Source organism: Atractosteus spatula, chromosome 20 (assembly GCF_055471065.1).
Source record: "Atractosteus spatula isolate fAtrSpa1 chromosome 20, fAtrSpa1.hap1, whole genome shotgun sequence".
Classification (NCBI taxonomy): domain Eukaryota; kingdom Metazoa; phylum Chordata; class Actinopteri; order Semionotiformes; family Lepisosteidae; genus Atractosteus; species Atractosteus spatula.
The window spans coordinates 16,563,805-16,583,886 of NC_142725.1; the positions used below are offsets into that span (position 1 = coordinate 16,563,805).

At 42.5% G+C, this 20,082-nt stretch overlaps 1 protein-coding gene across 7 annotated transcripts in view; it reads left to right on the forward strand.

Moving 5' to 3' along the window:
* Positions 1-6,626: 6,626 nt before the first annotated feature.
* clstn1 (calsyntenin 1) overlaps positions 6,627-20,082 on the forward strand; it is a 40,317-nt gene continuing 26,861 nt past the window's right edge. For 3 of the 7 annotated variants that reach the window (XM_088937891.1, XM_088937892.1, XM_088937895.1), the window contains exon 1: positions 6,639-6,929. In XM_088937891.1, coding sequence (XP_088794017.1) covers positions 6,848-6,929 — 82 coding nt within the window. In that variant the 5' untranslated portion in view covers positions 6,639-6,847. Of the gene's footprint in view, positions 6,930-20,082 lie in introns of all 7 variants that reach the window. The other 4 variants (XM_088937889.1, XM_088937893.1, XM_088937894.1 and 1 more) reach the window with 3 other exon arrangements.

Sequence of the window (20,082 nt, forward strand, 5' to 3'; positions counted from 1 at the left end):
GTGCTCCGAAAACACCGCACCAACCAAACAGACATTCCACTTTCTCAAATCAAATCATTGGAAACAGGTAGATGTCTCTGAATGTGCCCCTTGAATACGTTTAAATAGCTTACAACATTTAAAGTTAATACAACTTCTTATGTTTCACTGCGGGGGGGGGTATTCAAAATACAGCCCCCCTCAGGTCAAGACAGAGCAAGGTTTTATACAACTCAGACGTCAGATTCATGATCATTAATCTGCAGCTAACTCTGTGGTCTCCCCACCTGTAATGGCAATCAGGCTTTTGATTTCTTGACACAAGAATCCATCCATCCACTTTCTAACCTCTGTATCCAACACAGGGGTGCAGGGGAGCTGGAGTCTATCCCAGCAAGCAATGGGCACAAGTGGGCACACCCTGTTGGTTGGTTGGGATGCCAGTCCATTGCAGGGCACACACAGATACTGTCAGGCACACACTCACACAAGGCCAGTTTCCCCAGACGTCAATAAACCTACCAGCATGTCATTAGACTGTGGGAGGAAACCCACACACACAGGCGGAGAACATGCCAATACCTCCCAGATAACACCCCAGGAAATGAACTCAGGGTCCCAGCACCACCCTGGCACAAGAATCATTTAGCTTTAATCATTTCATTTAATCATTTGATATAAGTGCTGTAACAAAACATACAGTAGTAAAATAAAAAATATAGTACCGAGTTTGCCATACAGTATGTCAGACTTTGCCCAGCACCTTAGCGAAACCTGTCCTATAAAAAGATGGGGGAAGTCAATTCATTTTTGGATCACGTTGCTGCTTGAGAAAAAAAAATAGAACTGTGGGCAAAGAATCAAGGAGCAAGAGGAAGATGATTGATCATAATGTGAGTAGTGAGAAGTTAGCAGGTCGCCTGAGTGTTCTTCTGTCACCAGATTCCACATGTTCGCCACACAGTGCCATCGATGCCATCGTCCAGCTGGGCATCCACAATACAACACTCTGTTCCTCTCCTGTTCTTTTTCCTCTAAATAGGATGAGCGTCTGTGCCTTACTTTTCCCCTGAATGAGGTGATATCTTGCCAAGCAGGAACAATCGTCCCCATTGTGCCGAGTGTCTGCTGTTTGCCAAAAGCAGCCTTCACTTTATAGACCCTTTCTCATCATTGCAATGTGGCACATGGGGAGTTTGTGTTGTCGTCTTTGTGGCTGGAGCTGTGTGAGAAACAGGCAGCCCCTGTTTTGATGCCCTGTGGCTTTTTTTTTTCAAAGAACGGCTTTTAACTTTTTCCAGTTTTAGACTTTGCTCATCTTTTAGATTCCTGCTGTTCATGCGCCCATCCTGTGCCTCCTGGTGCCCAGACATTGTGGGGGGTTTGCCTAAAAAAGCCTCATTATCGTGAATGAAAACAAAAGGAAATTCTTAACATACTGTATCTCTTATTGTGTGTTCATTTTATATACAGTATATACAGTAAGCTAGAACTTATCATATGTACCTATGATATATATATATCATATATTAAAAATGATTTTTTACTATATTGACATTTATATGCTGAAGATCCTATTTGGTAGTACATCACCATGTTAGTCCAGTTTTCTTTCTGTCTGTTATTTTCTTATGTGTTTTTCTATGACGAATACAAAGATGAAATAACTTTGGATGGCTATGAACTCTGGCAGTCAAGCTCAATGCTGACTGCAAAGCCTGCTTTTACTGCAATTACACAGCCGCTGGTTGCAGACATGCTCCACAATAGTGTGGTGTGCAGTTATGTGTGAATACTCTCCCAAGTCAGCAAACATTTCCTCTCTCGACATCCTTATTGTTCTTCCACGGACTGTAAAGGTGTTGCTGTGTCTGGACTCCTGCCCCTTTCCCTGAAGGCTGTGACTTTCTTACAAGGGGTTATAAATTACAGGTTATCAAGGTCACTCTGTTTCTTTTTCTGCCTTGCTCAAAACAAAACCATTACTCAAAGAAAATCAATTGACATAATTTATGTTGGGCATCTAGCACAGCTTGGTCACAGCTATTTTGTTTTCTTGAAGGCTATTTTATTTGATCAGTTCTGCCTTTTTGCCTAGCTGTGCAAGCTTGTTGATATTTTTTTAATCAAATCAGCAAAAATAAGAAGGACAGGAAGCCAAGAATATGCATGCATAGTCGTTATTGAGTACAGGAGAGGTAAGACGAGCTCGTGTTATTCTTTTCTAGAGCTCATGGTTTAGATGAATTATTCAAAAACATTTGTGCCGCAATCTGATTCTGGCTACATTTCCCAATGTGGGAAATCAGTAACTACCGTTAGAACAGGTAGCAAAGTGGCCTTTAACTTGTAATACCAGAGATGTGAATTTAAAAATGTTCTTGATGGTTTCAGGTTTTTATTGTTCAGAATTAGGGTGTGTTGTTCAAGATGAACAGTGAGTAAAAATAACTGCCAACTGACAAGTCTCAACCTTTCCATTTCTTCTCCGTGGCACATTTTAATTAACTTTTACAGGGCACAGGAAGGCTTATTTCTTGAGGGATCTGTGCTGCATCTTTCTGGGTGATGATAAACTATTCACGATTGAACTACCTCTACTGGCAGCTCATTCAAATCTACCGAGCTATGCTTTGAAGGCAACATCACAAAATGCATTATTTTAGCACTAGTTTTGCTGTTCATATGTTTTTTTTTATTTAAATGGCTTTGTGCTTTGCTTTGCAAAAGATCTATTTCTGTATGTGTATTAGTGTTAGTATTATATAGTGAAAGCCTGTTGTAATACTGTATGTACAGTGGTGTGAAAACGTGTTTGCCCCCTTCCTGATTTCTTATTTTTTTGCATGTTTGTCACACTGAAATGTTTCAGATCATCAAACAAATTGAATTATTAGACAAAGATAACACAAGTAAACACAAAATGCAGTTTTTAAATGAAGGTTTTTATTATTAAGGGAAAAAAAAAATCCAAACCTACATGGCCCTGTGTGAAAAAGTGATTGCCCCCTAAACCTAATAACTGGTTGGGCCACCTTTAGCAGCAACAACTGCAATCAAGCATTTGCGATAACTGGCAATGAGTCTTTTACAGCGCTGTGGAGGAATTTTGGCCCACTCATCTTTGTAGAATTGTTGTAATTCAGCCACATTGGAGGGTTTTCGAGCCTTAACCGCTTTAAGGTCATGCCACAACATCTCAATCGGATTCAGGTCAGGACTTTGACTAGGCCACTCCAAAATCTTCATATTGTTTTTCTTAAGCCATTCAGAGGTGGACTTGCTGGTGTGTTTTGGATCATTGTCCTGCTGTAGAACCCAAGTGCGCTTCAGCTTGAGGTCACGAACAGATGGCCGGACATTCTCCTTCAGGATTTTTTGGTAGACAGCAGTATTCATGGTTCCATTTACCACAGCAAGTCTTCCAGGTCCTGAAGCAGCAAAACAACCCCAGACCATCACACTACCACCACCATATTTTACTGTTGGTATGATGTTCCTTTTCTGAAATGCTGTGTTACTTTTACGCCAGATGAAATGGGACACACACCTTCCAAAAAGTTTAACTTTTGTCCCGTCAGTCCACAGAGTATTTTCCCAAAAGTCTTGGGGATCATCAAGATGTTTTCTGGCAAAACTGAGAAGAGCCTCTATGTTCTTTTTGCTCAGCAGTGGTTTTCGTCTTGGAACTCTGCCATGCAGGCCATTTTTGCCCAGTCTCTTTCTTATGGTGGAGTCATGAACACTGACCTTAACTGAGGCAAGTGAAGCCTGCAGTTCTTTGGATGTTGTTGTGGGGGTTTTTTGTGACCTCTTGGATGAGTCGTCGCTGCACTCTTGGGGTAATTTTGGTCGGCCGGCCACTCCTGGGAAGGTTCACCACTGTTCCATGTTTTCGCCAATTGTGGATAATGGCTCTCACTGTGGTTCGCTGGAGTCCCAAAGCTTTAGAAATGGCTTTATAACCTTTTCCAGACTGATAAATCTCAATTACTCTGTTTTTCATTTGTTCCTGAATTTCTTTGGATCGCAGCATGATGTCTAGCTTTTGAGGATCTTTTGGTCTACTTCACTTTGTCAGGCAGGTCCTATTTAAGTGATTTCTTGATTGAGAACAGGTGTGGCAGTAATCAGGCCTGGGTGTGGCTAGAGAAATTGAATTCAGCTTTCCAAAGATGTGATAAACCACAGTTGATTTATGTTTTAACAGGGGGGGGCAATCACTTTTTCACACAGGGCCATGTAGGTTTGGATTTTTTTTTTCCCTTAATAATAAAAACCTTCATTTAAAAACTGCATTTTGTGTTTACTTGTGTTATCTTTGTCTAATATTTCAATTTGTTTGATGATCTGAAACATTTCAGTGTGAAAAACATGCAAAAAAATAAGAAATCAGGAAGGGGGCAAACACTTTTTCACACCACTGTACATGCTGTGTTTCCTCTTTGTATTCCCCAGCAAACAGATTATTCCCAGAGTGTGTGATCCCAGAATACCCTTTGGAATTCAGGGGAAAAAAAAGGAAATCTTGTTTCATTTCATGTGGCAATGTTAGTTTTTCACAATAGTTAACCGATTAATGCAAACCATCGGCCATTAGCCATCTTTCCAAGCTGCTCATCTCTTTGCACTGGTACTGGTAAGTTGGACTGTTAAAGTAAAGGTGCCCTTGAGGACTTTGGCAAGACCATTGGGAGTCACTTTGTGTCTTCTTCACAGAGCAGAGATTTGGAACCCGAGCGCACTGCTGCTGTCAGTGTTGCTATGTTAACCGCTATGATAACTATGAAAATCAATTGCAGCTTAGCTCAGTTCTAGTGCACAGAAAATACAGTTTAACCTTTCTTGTTTTGTTATAGTTTCCAACGTGTCCTTTATGTGTATGTATGGTGTGTAAGAAAATTGAAAGAAATCAAATTGTCAAAGTTTTTAAGTCCTAATTCAGCAAGAATTAGGAATTAAATTCTTTAGGACTAAGTTAGGGTTAAGCTTAATATAACTGCCAGTCTATGGTTTAGTTTGAGAGTTAGGAAGAGTTAATGTTTCTACAAGGATTGGGGTTGAGGTTAGTGTATGTTTAGGGTTGGGGTTACAAACATAAATTATCTGAGGGTTATTACAGTCTTGGAATAATGTCTACATTATGTCCCATTTTCTAGCATTACAAATGTTGAAAATCTGTGGCAAGACTTGAACATTGTTGCCCATCAGCAATCAACCCCCAACCAACCTGACAGAGCTTGAGAAAAATGCGCAAAACGGGTACCATTCAGGAGTAAAACATTGGTAGAGACTCAGAATGGCTCACAGCTTGATTGCTGTGACATTGACTCGGGGGAGAACATACTGCAGTTCTTTTATTTTCCTTTGTGTTTTTTTACTGAAATTTGACTTCTTTTCCCCTTACAACCATGCAGCTTGAGCAATAGAGTTTTCATTAAGAAGACTTGCTCTAAAGAAACACGTCTACCTCATCTGTAATTCAACAAAATGGGACAGGGTTGAAAAAGGGTGAACACGTAAGCTAAGCACTAGAGATGTGTGCTGTATGGGCTCTCCTTGATTTCCTTCTGGAGATGACACCTCTGGCTCTGGAGCATCGATCCTCTTCTGCGTGCAGTACAGGACTGGTGAGGTGAAGTGTGGGTCTTTACTCATTGGTGCCTGCCTGTGCAGCACAGCCCTCATTACAGGACCACTAACACACATCATGGAACCAGCCCTCAGCTCCTCCCCCTTTTTTTCCTGAATGCAGCACATGAGTGACCTTTTCACTAACACAGCCCAGGTGAGTTGGATGGAGCCTAATGGCTTTCTCTGGGTTCATTCTAGTGGCTGCGGGGATGTGAACCCGGTTTATACACTAATACATAAAGTCTTTCAAAGGGAAAGTCAAGTATCCTTTTATGAGGATTGAAAAAAATGCAGTGGAACATAATGACACCTAAGAAAGAAAGAAATATGTAGTGCTGGGATCCACATATATTTTTGTTTTATGCTATTTTTGGAACATTCCCCTGAAGCGTGCAGGGCAGTGTGGGGAGAGGTGTTTTTTTTTACTAAACCTGATAACGAGGGGCAGGCAGGAGCGGTAGAGATTCACAACGCCAGAATCAGAATCACAACGGGTCCCAATCCTACTGGGAGAGGGAGGAGGGAACTCAGTCGAACTGGCAGCCGAGTTTGTGATCTCCTGTCACAGCCTGAGGAACAGTGAGCCTGTCTCCCTATAATGCTCAATATGTTTACAGTATATGTAAATATTTCATGATATGTCTTTGTTGTAAATGTCTGTTATATGTCTGTAGATTTTATTTTATTTTTGTTTTGTTTCATGATAATTTTATTTTTATTTGCTTTGGCAACACTGATTGTACCCATCGGTCATGCTAATAAAGCACCTTGAATCGAATTGAAATTGCATAAAGTTGTAAAGACAGCATCATATCTCTAACCCCTTGGCAGACTGGCCTGGCCCTGACTCTAGCCCCCTCACAGGCACTGGGCTGGCCCTGCTCCTGGCCACTGCGCTGAGGAAGAGCTGAGCGTGTCCGTGAGGCAACAGCAGCAGCAGCAGCTCTCCCACAATAACAGTGTTGACGTCAACTGAGCCACAGGCTCCCGTTGGAGACTGAGCTGCGAACTGCGAGAGAGAGAGAGGGATAGAGATAGAGAGGACTGGAGGGGATAGACTAAGCGGCGGTGGCTGAGGCAGCCATCTTAGATCTTTGCCGAGTTTACAGAGAATACATTCCCGGAAATTTTTTTTTCATGCACTCCTTCAGAAAATACGTTTTGATTTACCAGAAATAAGGACGCCACTCGTTCGTTTTTTTATTTTGCTTCCATTTTTTTGTGTAAAAACGACATGCATTTCCGAAGACATAAACCTCCAGCATCTGTAGGCTGGCTGGTCCTTGGATTATTTTTTGCGGTAGAGGCAGCGAAAGGTAAGCGTTAAAAAAAAGGCGACTGAGATTGTTTCCCCCACTTGAATCTGGCTACACACGATTGAGCTTGCCTTGTTTTTGATGTCTAAATTCTGGGGTCTTAATCGGCACGTCGTTTCAGCCATATTTGAAGTTGCTTTCTTGAACTGAAGGATGCTTTTGCCTTCCCATAAACGAGAATGCGTTCACACGATTTTATTGTAATGTAGCAAATGCAGTGTTATCCTTTTTCCTATGTACTCTGTTAAAAAAAAGCGCCTAATCGAGTCGGTGAACGCGTTTATGTTCCCCTTGAGTTAAATATTTCCCCCAACAATAAATCCGCTTAAAAAGTGGGTTCATACATCGTTTCTGGTGCAGGAATTAGTGGTTTTGTTAAAGCGGCTGATGTTAATCGCAGTGATGAAGCTAGTTAGGGATACTCCCCGTTTTTATTTTCTGTGTTTTGCTGGGATAAATTCTCGTCCCAATTTTCACCCTTTCTACAATTCTAGTATTTTTTTTCCTCGCAGGGTATATATTTCTTAAGCATCGGTCTCAGTCTAAATATCTGCATAGCTCCGCTATTTCCACGACGTTGGTTTACGATGTTATATACAGGGGGTATCAGGTTCAAGGTTCAAGAGTCGTCATGTTACGCTGTATTAAAACTAGCCAGATTCGACCCCTATCCCGTTTAAACATATTTTTTTTTATTGCCAGGATAAGTTAATGTCTCTCCGTGTGATCCACACAAATGCTTGTGTATCGATTAGTCTGGGAAAGCATGAAGCCCTTTTGAACATACGCATTGCAGATCCTTTCACAAACGCTGAGAGGGTGATTTAAAATTTTAATGGGCCACAATCGCTCCCATGGAAAAAAAAACAAAACAAAACTTGTGAGAAGATCATAATTGTGGGCACTCAAGGTCATTAATTACAACCGACGTGTGGTTGGGTTAGATGCACCGGCCCGTTTTCTTCCGCCATTCATTAATTATTTTAAAAGATGAAAGGGCGTAACACATGAACATTCGCTTTTTAGTGACAGATGACAGTGCTGGGTTTTTTATCCAGCGATGACTATCCGTCTGCATTTATAATTCGTGATTTCAGGCAGTATCTGGGAAAACTAGCCGCACGTCTCCTGCTGCTGGTTTGTTAATGTGGGACAGCTATTCCAGATTAAATTAGCCTCATCACACGTTGGAGTTCTCGTATGTGATTTCCCGTCGCTTAGTTTTATCATGGATTTCAAAGACGGGAATAGATGTAGGGCTATTTTGTAAAAGTAGCTGCCTCGCGTTGAGCTGGTTCTGCGTTATGTTTCTCCTTACGTTTCAGCCACCCCGGTAAAAAAAAAAAAGAGAGAGGAGGGGACCGCGGTTCGCTGAAACACTGTTTGGGCGGCCGGGGTGATGAGACACAATGTAGACGCAGGTTGCCTTTGTGGATCACAGAAGTGTTGCATCGCTGTGCTACTTCGGGTGCTGAAAAGCGAGGCCAGATACAGGCCGGGTCATGTGATGCGCGCTCGGCGCTGAGATCCGGCGCGGTGTGGCGCACCCCGGGCAGCCGTGCGTCTTGAGCCGCTGTACCAAGCGGCACCGACACATACTGTAGGGTTTTAGTTCAGAGTGAATTAACAATATTTTTACTGCGCCTTTTGCGTTCCCTCCCCTTGCCCCACCCCTCGAAACGGCGGTGTTGTCTTTCGGGATACTGCGTTGGGAAAACGGGGATCGTGATTTTGGTGGTCTGCGTGCTGTCCTTAGAAATTATATATATTTTTTTCCCTCGGACCATATCCGAATAGTTCTTTTTGATCCGATGCAGCTGTTCACGAAGCCGTGGTGGCGCAATGAATCTATCGATCAGCGAAGCTCTTGCAGAAGGTACTCATTGACGAGAACTTGACGTTTCATCTTATTAAAAAAAAAGGCTAAGCCTTAAATCTTCAACGAGCAGCACCGGCTCTATTACAGATCTGTGTTCTCCAATGCAGTGACACAGCAGATCTGGTGGTTTCCAGAAGCAGTTGTGTTCTCTCTGAGTTTTGTTAAACGCCTTTTTTTTAAAAAAAAAAACTTGTTTAGCTTCTCAGGTGAGGGTGTGAGGTGCCTGGGTTTTAATAGGTCACTCAGGGCTGGAACGATTTGTGCTAATCGTGGTTTGCAAATGCCCCACCCACTCTCCCTCGTTCTATATCCATGTCAGCTGCAGTTTACAAAGTTATCTCCCTCTTTCACATTGTAAAGTGCGTGGCTATAGTGCACTTGAATGGGCTACGAGCTTTAAAATAATGATACGGAAGATCTGGTGATCCACTTAACATTGCACACAAGAAACTGAGAGTCGTACCCTGGGGGTACAAGTCAGCATTGTGGAAGCTGTCCTGCGGAGTGCACTCTGTTCACTGGCGATAGGTGTTTATTTTGACAGTGGTAAGATTGGTCTGTTCTGAAAGAAGAGCAGCCAGACTAAAAATAAACAATAGCCCTTTTCTCTTTTGATGATGGGTAAAATTAAACCACCCTCTATAATCAGAACATTACTCACATAGGCGTGTGAGAGGGGTGTAGCTCAGTCTGAGACAGGCTGCATGGGTTTCTGTGCTTTGTTAATGCAGCAGGAGCTCAGGACAAGTTCAGTTTTTTAAAAAAAGGAAATAAAAAAACCTTGCTTTTTAACTGAACGTGTCTTAAGTTGGCCATGTCATTGCTGGGGCTTTTCAAACATAGATAGTGGCACAGTTCAAGTTGTACAGGAGGTCTTAATTGTTCAAATGCTCATTGAAGGACAGAAAATAAGAATAAAATAGAGTAAACCAAGTATATTTGTTAAAGGTAGGTGCCTTTATCCCCCCCCCCCCCCCAAAAGAAAACTGCATGAAAACCCGAATGCAGTGTCCTTGGATTGTCATTAGTCATAGGAACACTTTCCCTCTGTATGCTCATCTGAAAGGCTGGATGAGGAGAGACGAGCCATACCTTCGTCTCCTCTCGGGTTGGCCATCGCAGTGCCCCGCTGGACAACAGGGGCACATGGTTTCAGCCTGTGCAATCTGAGCTCGAGTCTCCCTGTTCTCCAGCCTCTGCACTGGTTCCCTGCTGAGGGCGGTGCTGACAGCTCCCAGGAGAGACCGGCCTGTGGCCCTGCTGGTCAGAGGGCCTTACATTCTTTTTCAGACCCTCTTCCCAGATCTGATTCTTTGGAGACTCTTCATACCCGCTGTAGTGTGCATCTTCGTATTTTGTTTCCAGGGTGTGTGTACGGAGCTTCGGGTTGTCCTAATGCAAGGTGCTTTATGAAATAAGGACTACTGTTAAGGTCAGATTTATCAGCTCCACTGGGGGAAATAGGTCAACAAATGTCTGCTTTCTGTTTTGTATTTCAAAAATGTGATTTGAAAAATAAAGTCCACGTCTGTTGTGGAGGGCCACACTTAACGCATTTGAAAAGAAAAGTTTCTTAGCACAGTTTTCTGTTTCTCCAGAAAAATGTTCCTCTGTGTCCAGTCAGCGGACTGTGTGATTTAATTTGACAGGAATCCAAGCTGGTTAGAGTCTTGGCTTAATATTGTGGTGGATTCCAGGTCTGGGTTTCTTTTCTAGAAAACGCTGGTGGTATTGTTTCTTCTTGTTATTTCCCAGAAGGCCCAGGGTCTCATGCAGCTATCGCAGTGGGTTTTATTTGGGTTAATGAGAGCGCAAGCCCGGTCATGTGACTGGACCAGCGCACATTGTGTGCTCTGTGCTGTCTCATCTCGTCTCTCTGTTCCCGAAAAGGGATGCACAGATAAGGCCTGGAGACTTGTTGTGTCAACATGGGGAAAACTGGAGCTATGAAAAGTCCACTGATGAAATTCTGTCTGGCTGCTGACTGAGCAGTTTTGTTCAAGTGGCAAGATTATTTTTTTTCTGTAAATTGGCCGTTTTGGAATGGGTTATGATTAATTGTGCAGTGGGCGAAGAAGTTTCGGAGAAAAATACTTCATTTCACTAAGCTCTTCATTTGTAAATATTATGTTTTGAGAAAAGATATGTGAAATTGCTTAATGATACTAGATGTACAATGAACTTCTGTAGTTTTAAAAGTTAATTCTTAGGATTTCTTTTGAAAAGTTAAGTCATAAGGCAGCAGTACCATGGAGTTTAATACTGTTATCTCAGTTGCTGAGTTCTAGGTTTGATTCCAGCCTGCGGCACCTTTACTGTGGAGTTTGCATGTTCTCCATGTGCTCTTGTGGGTTCTCAGTAGGTCCTTCTGTCTTCTCCCACCTTAAAAAGACATCTAGGTTAATTGGTATCTTTAACTTATATGTAGCTGTGCACACTACATCCCATATAGGGTGCAATCCCTCCTTATGGGAGTTTTGAGAGAGAATCAGGCTTCTCACAAACCATGCCAGGAGCAAAAGGCTTTCTGATAATGGACAACTTATGTATTTTCAGAAGTCATTGTTCATTTTTATTTTTTGATTTGTTTTTCAATCTCTGCTGTAAGGGCGGTAGCAAGGCAATGATTGTTTAATGTTTAGTGACATATACTTGAACAATATCATCTTAGAGAATTGTTGAGATTAAGCGTTGACTTTAATCAAAGCATGTCCATAGGATTTTTTGCAGTTCCCTCTTTAATTCAACTAGTGAAGCTGTTTGTCACATCTTACCCAGGGATGGTATAGTAGAGTAAGTGCTGTAGGTGTCCTCCTATAAATAAAGCAATTTCTGATCCTTTGTGATACAAAATGTATTGTAAATGCTGCTAGTTAGATTTTTTTGTCCCTCCTTTTTTATACTGCCACCTTTGTCTGTCCTGAGTTTTGATGCCTGTTTATCAAGTGTGTTAACGCAAAGATTTCTGTATCTGATGGAGTGCTATAGTCGCAATGGCTTTAAAGGAGGAATCCAGGCCCAGAAGATCCTTGCGTGATTATTGTTGCATGCTATGAGTGTCTGAGCTGTGCTTAGCTTTAATGACTTGATCTGGTTCCTCTCGGCAGTGTTGAGTGGGTGGGATGTACATAACTAACTGCAGGGCATTCTGGGGGTCTCCTCAGCTGAGTCAGAAGCGATTGCGAGTCATTGAGACCATCTGTTGTTACAAAACTGCATATTTCAGATGCTGCTTTATTAATGGGCAGGTGAGTGATTGGAAGTCCGTTTACCTTTGCCCATATTCATCGAATCCCTGTGAGCTTGCTACATGAAGAAATACTCTTGTAAATGACCCGTTCAGAGATGTGGCAGCTGTGTCTACAGTGGCTACTTGTGCCTGCAACCCCTCGGTTAGGAGTTCAGCACTGCTCTGTTCAGTGCTGTCGGCTTCAATCAATAGCTGGGCATGTTTTATAGAGTGCGCCTCAGAGTAATCGAGGTTGAAAGCTCTTTGTCATGATATGCATTAGGTGTCCAGTGTCAGATTGTTCAGTCAAACACAGTCAATAGATGCTGGTTTTGAGGGCTGTGGTGTCCTTATAAATTATGTAGTCTTATTTACTCTGCAAGTAATGAGTCGGTGATTGCTTTAATTGGAAAGTGCTGGAGCTGAATATAGGGTCATTTGTGGGTCCTCAGTTTTTCTTCGAAGATGTGCCTGACTGCTGTGTTGTGTCTGGAAAAGTGCTGCAGGTTATGTAACTGTCAAAAGACAATTAACCTGTCTTTGCTTTTGAGCATGTAAATGTGCCTTCAGGTCAAACTTTCAGCATGTTGCTGCACCAGGTGCTTCAGTTAAGACGCGGAGTGTCTCGGGGTAGACGCGCTGCACTCATTAGTCATGCTGGAATTGGTGCACGCTGTTTCTGTTAAGTGTGACGCTCGTAAAGAGAAACCCAGGCTCGACAGGTGTGTTCTTACTTAAACATGCATGTTGGGTTTTAAGCTCTTCTTTTGGCTTTCTTTATTGTCGAGCAAAGTTAGTCCGGCTTGTCTGTCAGGATCATGTTTTACTGCAAGAATGGCGACGCTGTAATGATTTTGGTAGTTACCGCCACTGAGGCAGCTCTCCTGACATTCAGGCCTATAAAATTGTTTTAAAGAGCAGAGGTCATTGTTGCAGACTGCCTGTCCTGAGACGCGTATTTGATGGCACAATGTCGGTGATGAATTCGCGCTTCATGTAAGATGCCCTGAAGACTGAGCATCTAGCCAGCTTCCATTTCCTCTAAACAGCTGGAATATTTTCACTGGTTCCCTGATGCATGTATAATAAAAGCTGGAAACCTACAATTCCTGTTTCTTGACCTAGAATAGAGGTGGAGAATAGGAGGAAAAAGAACATACAAGAAGTTACATTATCAGGTTTTGGCAGGTTTGTATTTTTTAAACAATTAAAATACAGAGAAGTGTATGTTTTTGAAGAATTGGGAGAAGGCAATTTTGAAATTTTGTTTGTTTCAAACCTCTTTGTCGTTACCGCAGCTAGGTGTTTTCAGAAAGGATGCAGAGCTGGTGAGGCCAGTGATCTTTATAAGATACCCTTAAAGGTTTATTGTCTTATTGTAGTAGCACCTCAGTGCTAGTTCAGGCACAAAGCCATGCCTCTTGTTTTGCAGAGCAGTTCCAGGCTAAAGGACTTCCTCGCATGTCTAGTTAACAACCCTTAATCTTGTTCCTTAGCTCCAGCAGATAAGCTTCCCTTGGAAGTGGGGGCTGTGAAAGACTGTTGTTTCTGCTTGCTTTGGTTTACTTTTGGTAATCAGTTTTTTCAATTGAATTTCATCCTTGTTTTGAAGATAGCCATCTTAACTATAAACTCCTTTTTCTTTGACTGGTTTACCCCCCTCCCCAAGCTAAACTTGACCGAGGACAAAGAGCTTCTGTTCCCCTCGGTCTTCCCTCTTGTGACCGCGATCTGGAATGAAATGCGTCACAATGCTCCCACTATAAGCGCCTGAAAAAAAGACCTGATAGCAGCGTGAGACTTGGGAAACGTGAAGAATGTGGGGGGCAGGACCAGCAGCAGGAGCTTTTATGGCTGTTGTTTTGTAACCCCTTTGCTTTCGCTTGGATAAAAAGTCTCAAAAAGCCACCACACCTCTTTTGTTTGTGTTTACATTCTCTGGTCTGTAGCGGCCTTGATCACTTATACTGTTAGATTTCACTGATTCCACAGTAATAACTCGCCTGAAAAAGTGATCGCCTCCTAAGACCGGTCTAATTCTTTGGCCTAATACTATTGTCATTTTTTTCTTTCTCTGTGTTAGATCCAGTACAACTTTAGCCGTTTGTCCAATGACGTTGTGGGCTTGTTACATGTTGGACACACTTCAGCTTGTGCTGTATGAAACTGAGCTGGTCTGATAGATAGGTGCAAGTGAACAGACTCAACCTCGATGTGTTTTGGACTATTGCAGATGGGAGGTACAGTTATATTCCCCAGATAATGGGTGCATTAAACGTTTTAGCTCAGAAGGTCCAAAAGTCCGGGTTCTGAGAGGGGAGGCAATGTAACATCCTATACCAACATTTAATATTTTCCCCTAAAAATATTTGCACATTTCTTTGAGGATGCTGAAATATTCCTTGTTAACACGTGAGATTACTCAAGCATCACACTTATGTGGGCTTTGGTTGTCTTGCTGCATGTATGTTGGAGCTGCTTCTGCTGGGTCCACTGTGTGCTGTGGCTCACGGCTCCAGTCCTCCGAGCCTTGCGAGCTGCCTGTTGGTGTGGCTGAAAGATCGGGTGTCACCCAGTCGGTCTCCAGGTGCTCATGTGAGCTTCACTCGCTCCGCAGCTGCGCAGGTGTTTGGAGGAGAAAGGCTAATAAAGTATTGCTTGACCGATCTAAAATGGGGTCATGTTATGGTTAACAAAAGGATAGGTGGAAAAAAAACTTTCTGTGCCAGAGGGGAGACTCTTTGAGTTATTGAGCGGTCTGGTCCCTGGCTTTCCCTGGCTTTGACCTGCTGGCTGGGGTTTTAATAGTTTAGTGAACAAACAAGTGCTTCCTTGAGCAAACAGCTGGGCCACTGCCAGAGCACCCTCTTAACATCCAGAGAGTTCAGCCTGCCAGCTTGTCGGCCCTCTGCTATCAGCCTGCCTGGGGCTTGTTCACAGGGTCCTGGGCTGTGGGGAGCAGCTGAGCGAGAGGTGGCGTTGTGCCCAGTGTAGGACAGCGGGAGGAAGTCGGGGTTTCTCTCTGAAACACCACTTCAGAAACCCAGACTGCAGAATCATGGACAATGGAGAAGAGCCGAGTCCCTTAGACACGGGGAGTCCTTGCTCAGTTCGCTTTCTGGCTCTTTTGTGCCTTTTATTTCTCCTTTTTAGCAGTTTTTATGAAAAGTTTCCTAGCTTGATCTACGTCGTGTTTTTAAAAAATATTTTATGTTAAACATTTTCGAAGAAAGGCCACCTTTTGACTGATCTCCGTCTTCTGAACTAGCAGCTAATTGACCTGAAGATCTTATCTAGCTGTGTCTGAAAGAGTCCAGAATTGTGGTTAGTGCTTTCTTTTTTTATTTGCAGCTCATGTGTTCTGGTCCTTTACTGGAGGCCTCTGGTGATTATAGATGCATTTGACTCCTTTGTGTTTTCTTGTGACAAACGTCATAAATTCAACAGACTTGTAATGGATGTAATTGGGACAGCAGTGGTCATGGATCCAGACCTGTATCTGAAGGTTGTGGGTTCAAATCCCAGTTGAGAAACTACTGTTTTTGTTCCCCTGAGCAAGGTACTTACCCCGAATTCTCCTAGTAGAATACCCAACTATATAAACAGGAGCAAATATAAGTCACTTTGGATATAAGCATAATCTAAATTAGTAATAATCATTGGTTATTTTCTTTTGTACTGCAAGCTTAAATAAAATAATGGGGAGTTTTTTGTAAGTGGTCTACATTTTTAGCACAGGCATTTTTTTAGGTTCCTTTTAGGTTTCAGCTAAAAGTTGTCAGGCACCAGTCTTTAGCAGTGCTGGGGCCCTGAGTTCAATTCCTGGAGTGTTAGTTGTTTTGATGCTATTCCTCGCATGGGCTCACATGTTTGTGTGGGTTTCCTCAGGGCGCTCAGGTTTCCTCCCACAGCCCTAAGACACACTGGTAGGCTAATGGGCTTCTGGGAATACTTATACTGTTGCAATTAATTTCTCTGTGCTAGATCCACTACAACTTTAGCTGTTTGTGCCCAGTAATATCGTGGGCTTGTTAAAGGTTAAGGGCACACTTCAGCTGATGCTTTATGAAACTGAGCTAATCTGAGAGATTGGTGTAAGTGAACAGAAGACACTGCTGCAACATACTCCGACATGTCATGATACATAGCGATATTGTGATAAGTTGTGGCATACTGTGATGTGTCGCGATATCGTGACATGCAGTGACGATGCAGTATAGCGTGGCATGCCGTGATATACCCTGACATGCTGTGGCAGGTCACGACACACCGCAACACACTGAGATATATTGCGACAGCCCCCGTGACGCGTTGTGACATATCGCGACATACCCGCAACGTCATGATATGCCGGGACAGGCCCACGGTTTCTCAAGCAGTATGTGACAGGTCCATGACCTGTTGCTATATTCGTGGCAGTCTGCGATACATGTATATCGTGACAGGGTCACAACATGGCGTGACAGCCCCGTGACATATCGCGATATATCACAACAGGCCCGTGATATATCACGATATGCCGTGACAACCCCGCGATATGTCACCACAGCCCTGTGACATATTGAGAAATGCTATGACTTTCCCTCAACATAAAGATATATGCCGCAACCACCCAGCGATATGTGGCCATATGCAGTGATGGCCCTGGTATGTCTGAGTTTTTTTTCCCACTGGAATTGTTCAGCTCTACATTGAGGAGGTGTTCTTAAAACCTCCTTCATGTTGATGGACAGAGAACAGAATTGCACAGATCCATTCCATATTTCATGGGTTATGACAACAGTTTCTTTTAAGTCCCTGCTATAAACTCCTGCAGTTATTTAGGTGACTAATGCATGACAGTTGCTATGTGAGGTATTCAGCTGCCTGAGAGTATTTTTCCTGAATGAAGCACGTCTGGTTCCAGGGTTCAATGCTGTCATAACAATGTAGTCATAAATTCTTCATGTAAGTATGCCTGTGCTGTCACTGCCACATATACTAAATAGCTTATCTGTTTTGTTAAAGTTTTCATCTGCCACAGGAGCTCGTAAGTGGATGCAAGGCAGGCATGTCATTATAGTATTGGATGTCCTTAGGTTTTGTTATGCATAGTAGTTTTACATACCGATCATAGTATAAACAGATTCAGTTTTGAGCTGCCAGGTGAACCCTTGAACTGTACTCTGGCATGAGGGGACATGAGTATTTTTACAGTAGCAGAAGGAGTTTGAAATGGTGGTTCTAGAGTGAGCCTAAAGGTTTTATTGGGAGTTTTAAATGGATGATGAGATAGGGCATGAAAAGACTATCAATGCTGCACTAACGGCAGGTTTGTCCAGTTTGTTTATTTGCAGCTCAGTTGATGATTGGGATTTGGGATATCTCCTTATGTTTCTTTTTAGATCCAACCCTGCATACTGAAAGTAAAAAGGGCTTTCAGAAGCTTTGTTTTTTATCTCGGACAATTTGCTTATTATCATTCTAGGTCTGCTTCACGTGTCAGGTTGGTGCTGCAGGCCAGCCGTTCACACTATACAGCATTCCGCGTGAAGTCTTTGCATAACCACAGCGCAACATAAAATAAAAGAAATGGGAGTTTTGGTCGACAAGCTCCCAAGTGCTGGCTTCATGACTAATGTTCCAAAAGCCCATTCCGTTATATCTGTCCTTGTTTCTCAGTAACAAAAAAAAACTGAATCTGTTATCATCAGCTCATCCCTGCTTTAATTCTCTACCAGCTCCCTTAGTCCCCCTGGAATGTTGGGAAAAGAGCACGGAAGCACTGGATGTGGTCCATTTGTTGTAACCGTGGAAACCGGGGGGGGGGGGGTCCGGCCACACTCATTTCCTTCCGGGATGCAGTGCCAGCTCCTGCCATGCAGGAGGGCATGTTCATGTGGGCATGATGAATGTAGCATGTGCACACGTGTGTGTTAGATTTATCATTACTGAATGTGACCAAATACATTTTGGAGGTGAGGAGATCCTGGAGATAACTTTGCAGGTTAGCTCTTTTATTTATTGAATCCTTAGCTGAAACTACAGATCTCTTGGTTGGAGTTTTTTTCCTACTCAAAGGAATAGGAGTGTGGTTCTCAGGGGATTTTAAGTCACTTATGAAACGCTATAGTTGAAAGGCAGCCTTCTGCATGTTAAGAAACCAAAAAAAATAGTTCAGGTGAAACCAATTATTTATGTCTATTAAGGTGTTATTACAATGATTTAATTTAGGGCTTAGATGAAACAAAGTGCAGAAACAGGTATCAGTCCCTGTACACTGTGTGCACAGGTATTGCTATCAGTATGGGGACCAAATCTGATAACTCCTTCAGAAAGAGACGAATCCAAAAGTGCCAGAAGTGTGTTTTGGACCAGGTTTCACCCTGTGTCCCTTTTAATTTCAACAGAGTAGAGAACAGCGCAGAGAAATGTGAGCACTTCCCACCCTTACTCCTTCTAAGTGCAGCAGTGCAAAGGTGTATGTAGGAGGGCGTGAATTTGAATAGAGTCTTTTATTTTCCACATTTTCAACAAAGCTGTCTGCATTTCAGTTTGTTCAGTTAGATTTCGACTTTGCTGAAAGTGCCGTTTTCAGTTGCTGACAGCTGGAAGGTGATTTTATTTCAGTTCAGAAGGGGCCTGTGTGTCCTTGGCGTGGGTTTGCCTGGTAGATGCTGGCCTGTTGTCTGTTCACCAATCTGCTGAGCCTTTCTTTCAGAGCATCTCTATCTGGGCTCTGGGCTTTAAAAGTCTTGTCAGTGTGCTCAGAACTTTGACGATATTTTTCTTATATAAACTGTCTGAAGTTGCAAGTGACACTGGCTCCAGGCCATTGCAAACAAAGAGTCCCTGCCAGAACAGCAGTGCTTTCTAGAGCTCACTTAAACTGCAGGAAATAAAATTATAGAAACCACACCAGAGGCAGTGTGGTAATCTCATTGTCATCATATCCTCATTTTCACTTGCTTTGATGCTTAACTGGAGGCTTATTAAGTGTGTTTACTAAGCATTAACATGTGGCAAAACCTAAATTGTTTCAAATTGTTGAGTAAACTTAGAAAAAAATTAATGCATGTCAAGTGCACATTAGTTTATAATTGTGGGCTTTTTATTTCCAGTGCTCACTCTACAGAATAGTGAAGCCTTTTGTTTTGTTAGCTTCTTAAATGTAGCATTTTATAGAAAAGCATTTCTGCCTTTTCGTTAGTGTTGGAACAAGACCTTGTGTAGTTAATCCATTCAAAAATCCTAGATCTCTTATAAGCCTGTGCGAGGTTTTATTTAATCAACATTCAAGCTACTTTATGGTCCATTAAAAAAAATACTTAGTGAAACTAATTTTTTGCGGTCTTGAAATATTTGTTTGAAAATTCATGTGACTGCACTGTTTTTCTGAAGGTTTTGCACACCGCAGAAATTAAGAAGATTACAGTGGTGGTTTACCAGTCTGGTCTGGAACCCTATTCAGAGAGTTCCACTGTAGCTTAGGTCATCTGGGGCCTCCTTAAAGGAGATTAAACAGCTTTATTTGCCTCTGCCTTACCGACAGCTGTGGGGGAATTGGTGCACTTAGTTAACTTGCAAATGATTTGTGGAGTATAAATGTTTATCCAGACGCATTTATAAGACTCACCATAATAAACAGATATGCCTGAATAGATTCAATTTGATTTTTCCACATGTTCAAATTGGTTACTTTTGCAGTTAGAGACGTTTAGCACAATTTGTATAATATGCTTTTCTGATTAAATGGTAACAACCCATTTTAGAGTGAGAAACACGCTTACGTTGTAGTAATAAAAGCAGTAGATGAACTCTGCGGGGTGATAGAAAATATAAACGATTTTTCTGAGAAATCCTCTTCCTCATTAAATACCCATGCAGTTAAAATGTCTGGGTGGACATATTCTACCATCTACGCCTGAGGCTGTTGTTTCTGAGATGTGGAGTTGAGGCTCCTAGTGATTTAAGTTTTTTCACACACAGCCAGTTCAGGTGGGAAAAGCTTTGCTGGTCTCTGTGCTTTGGTCTGCCGACACGTGAGAGTATGGTCGTGTTTTGGC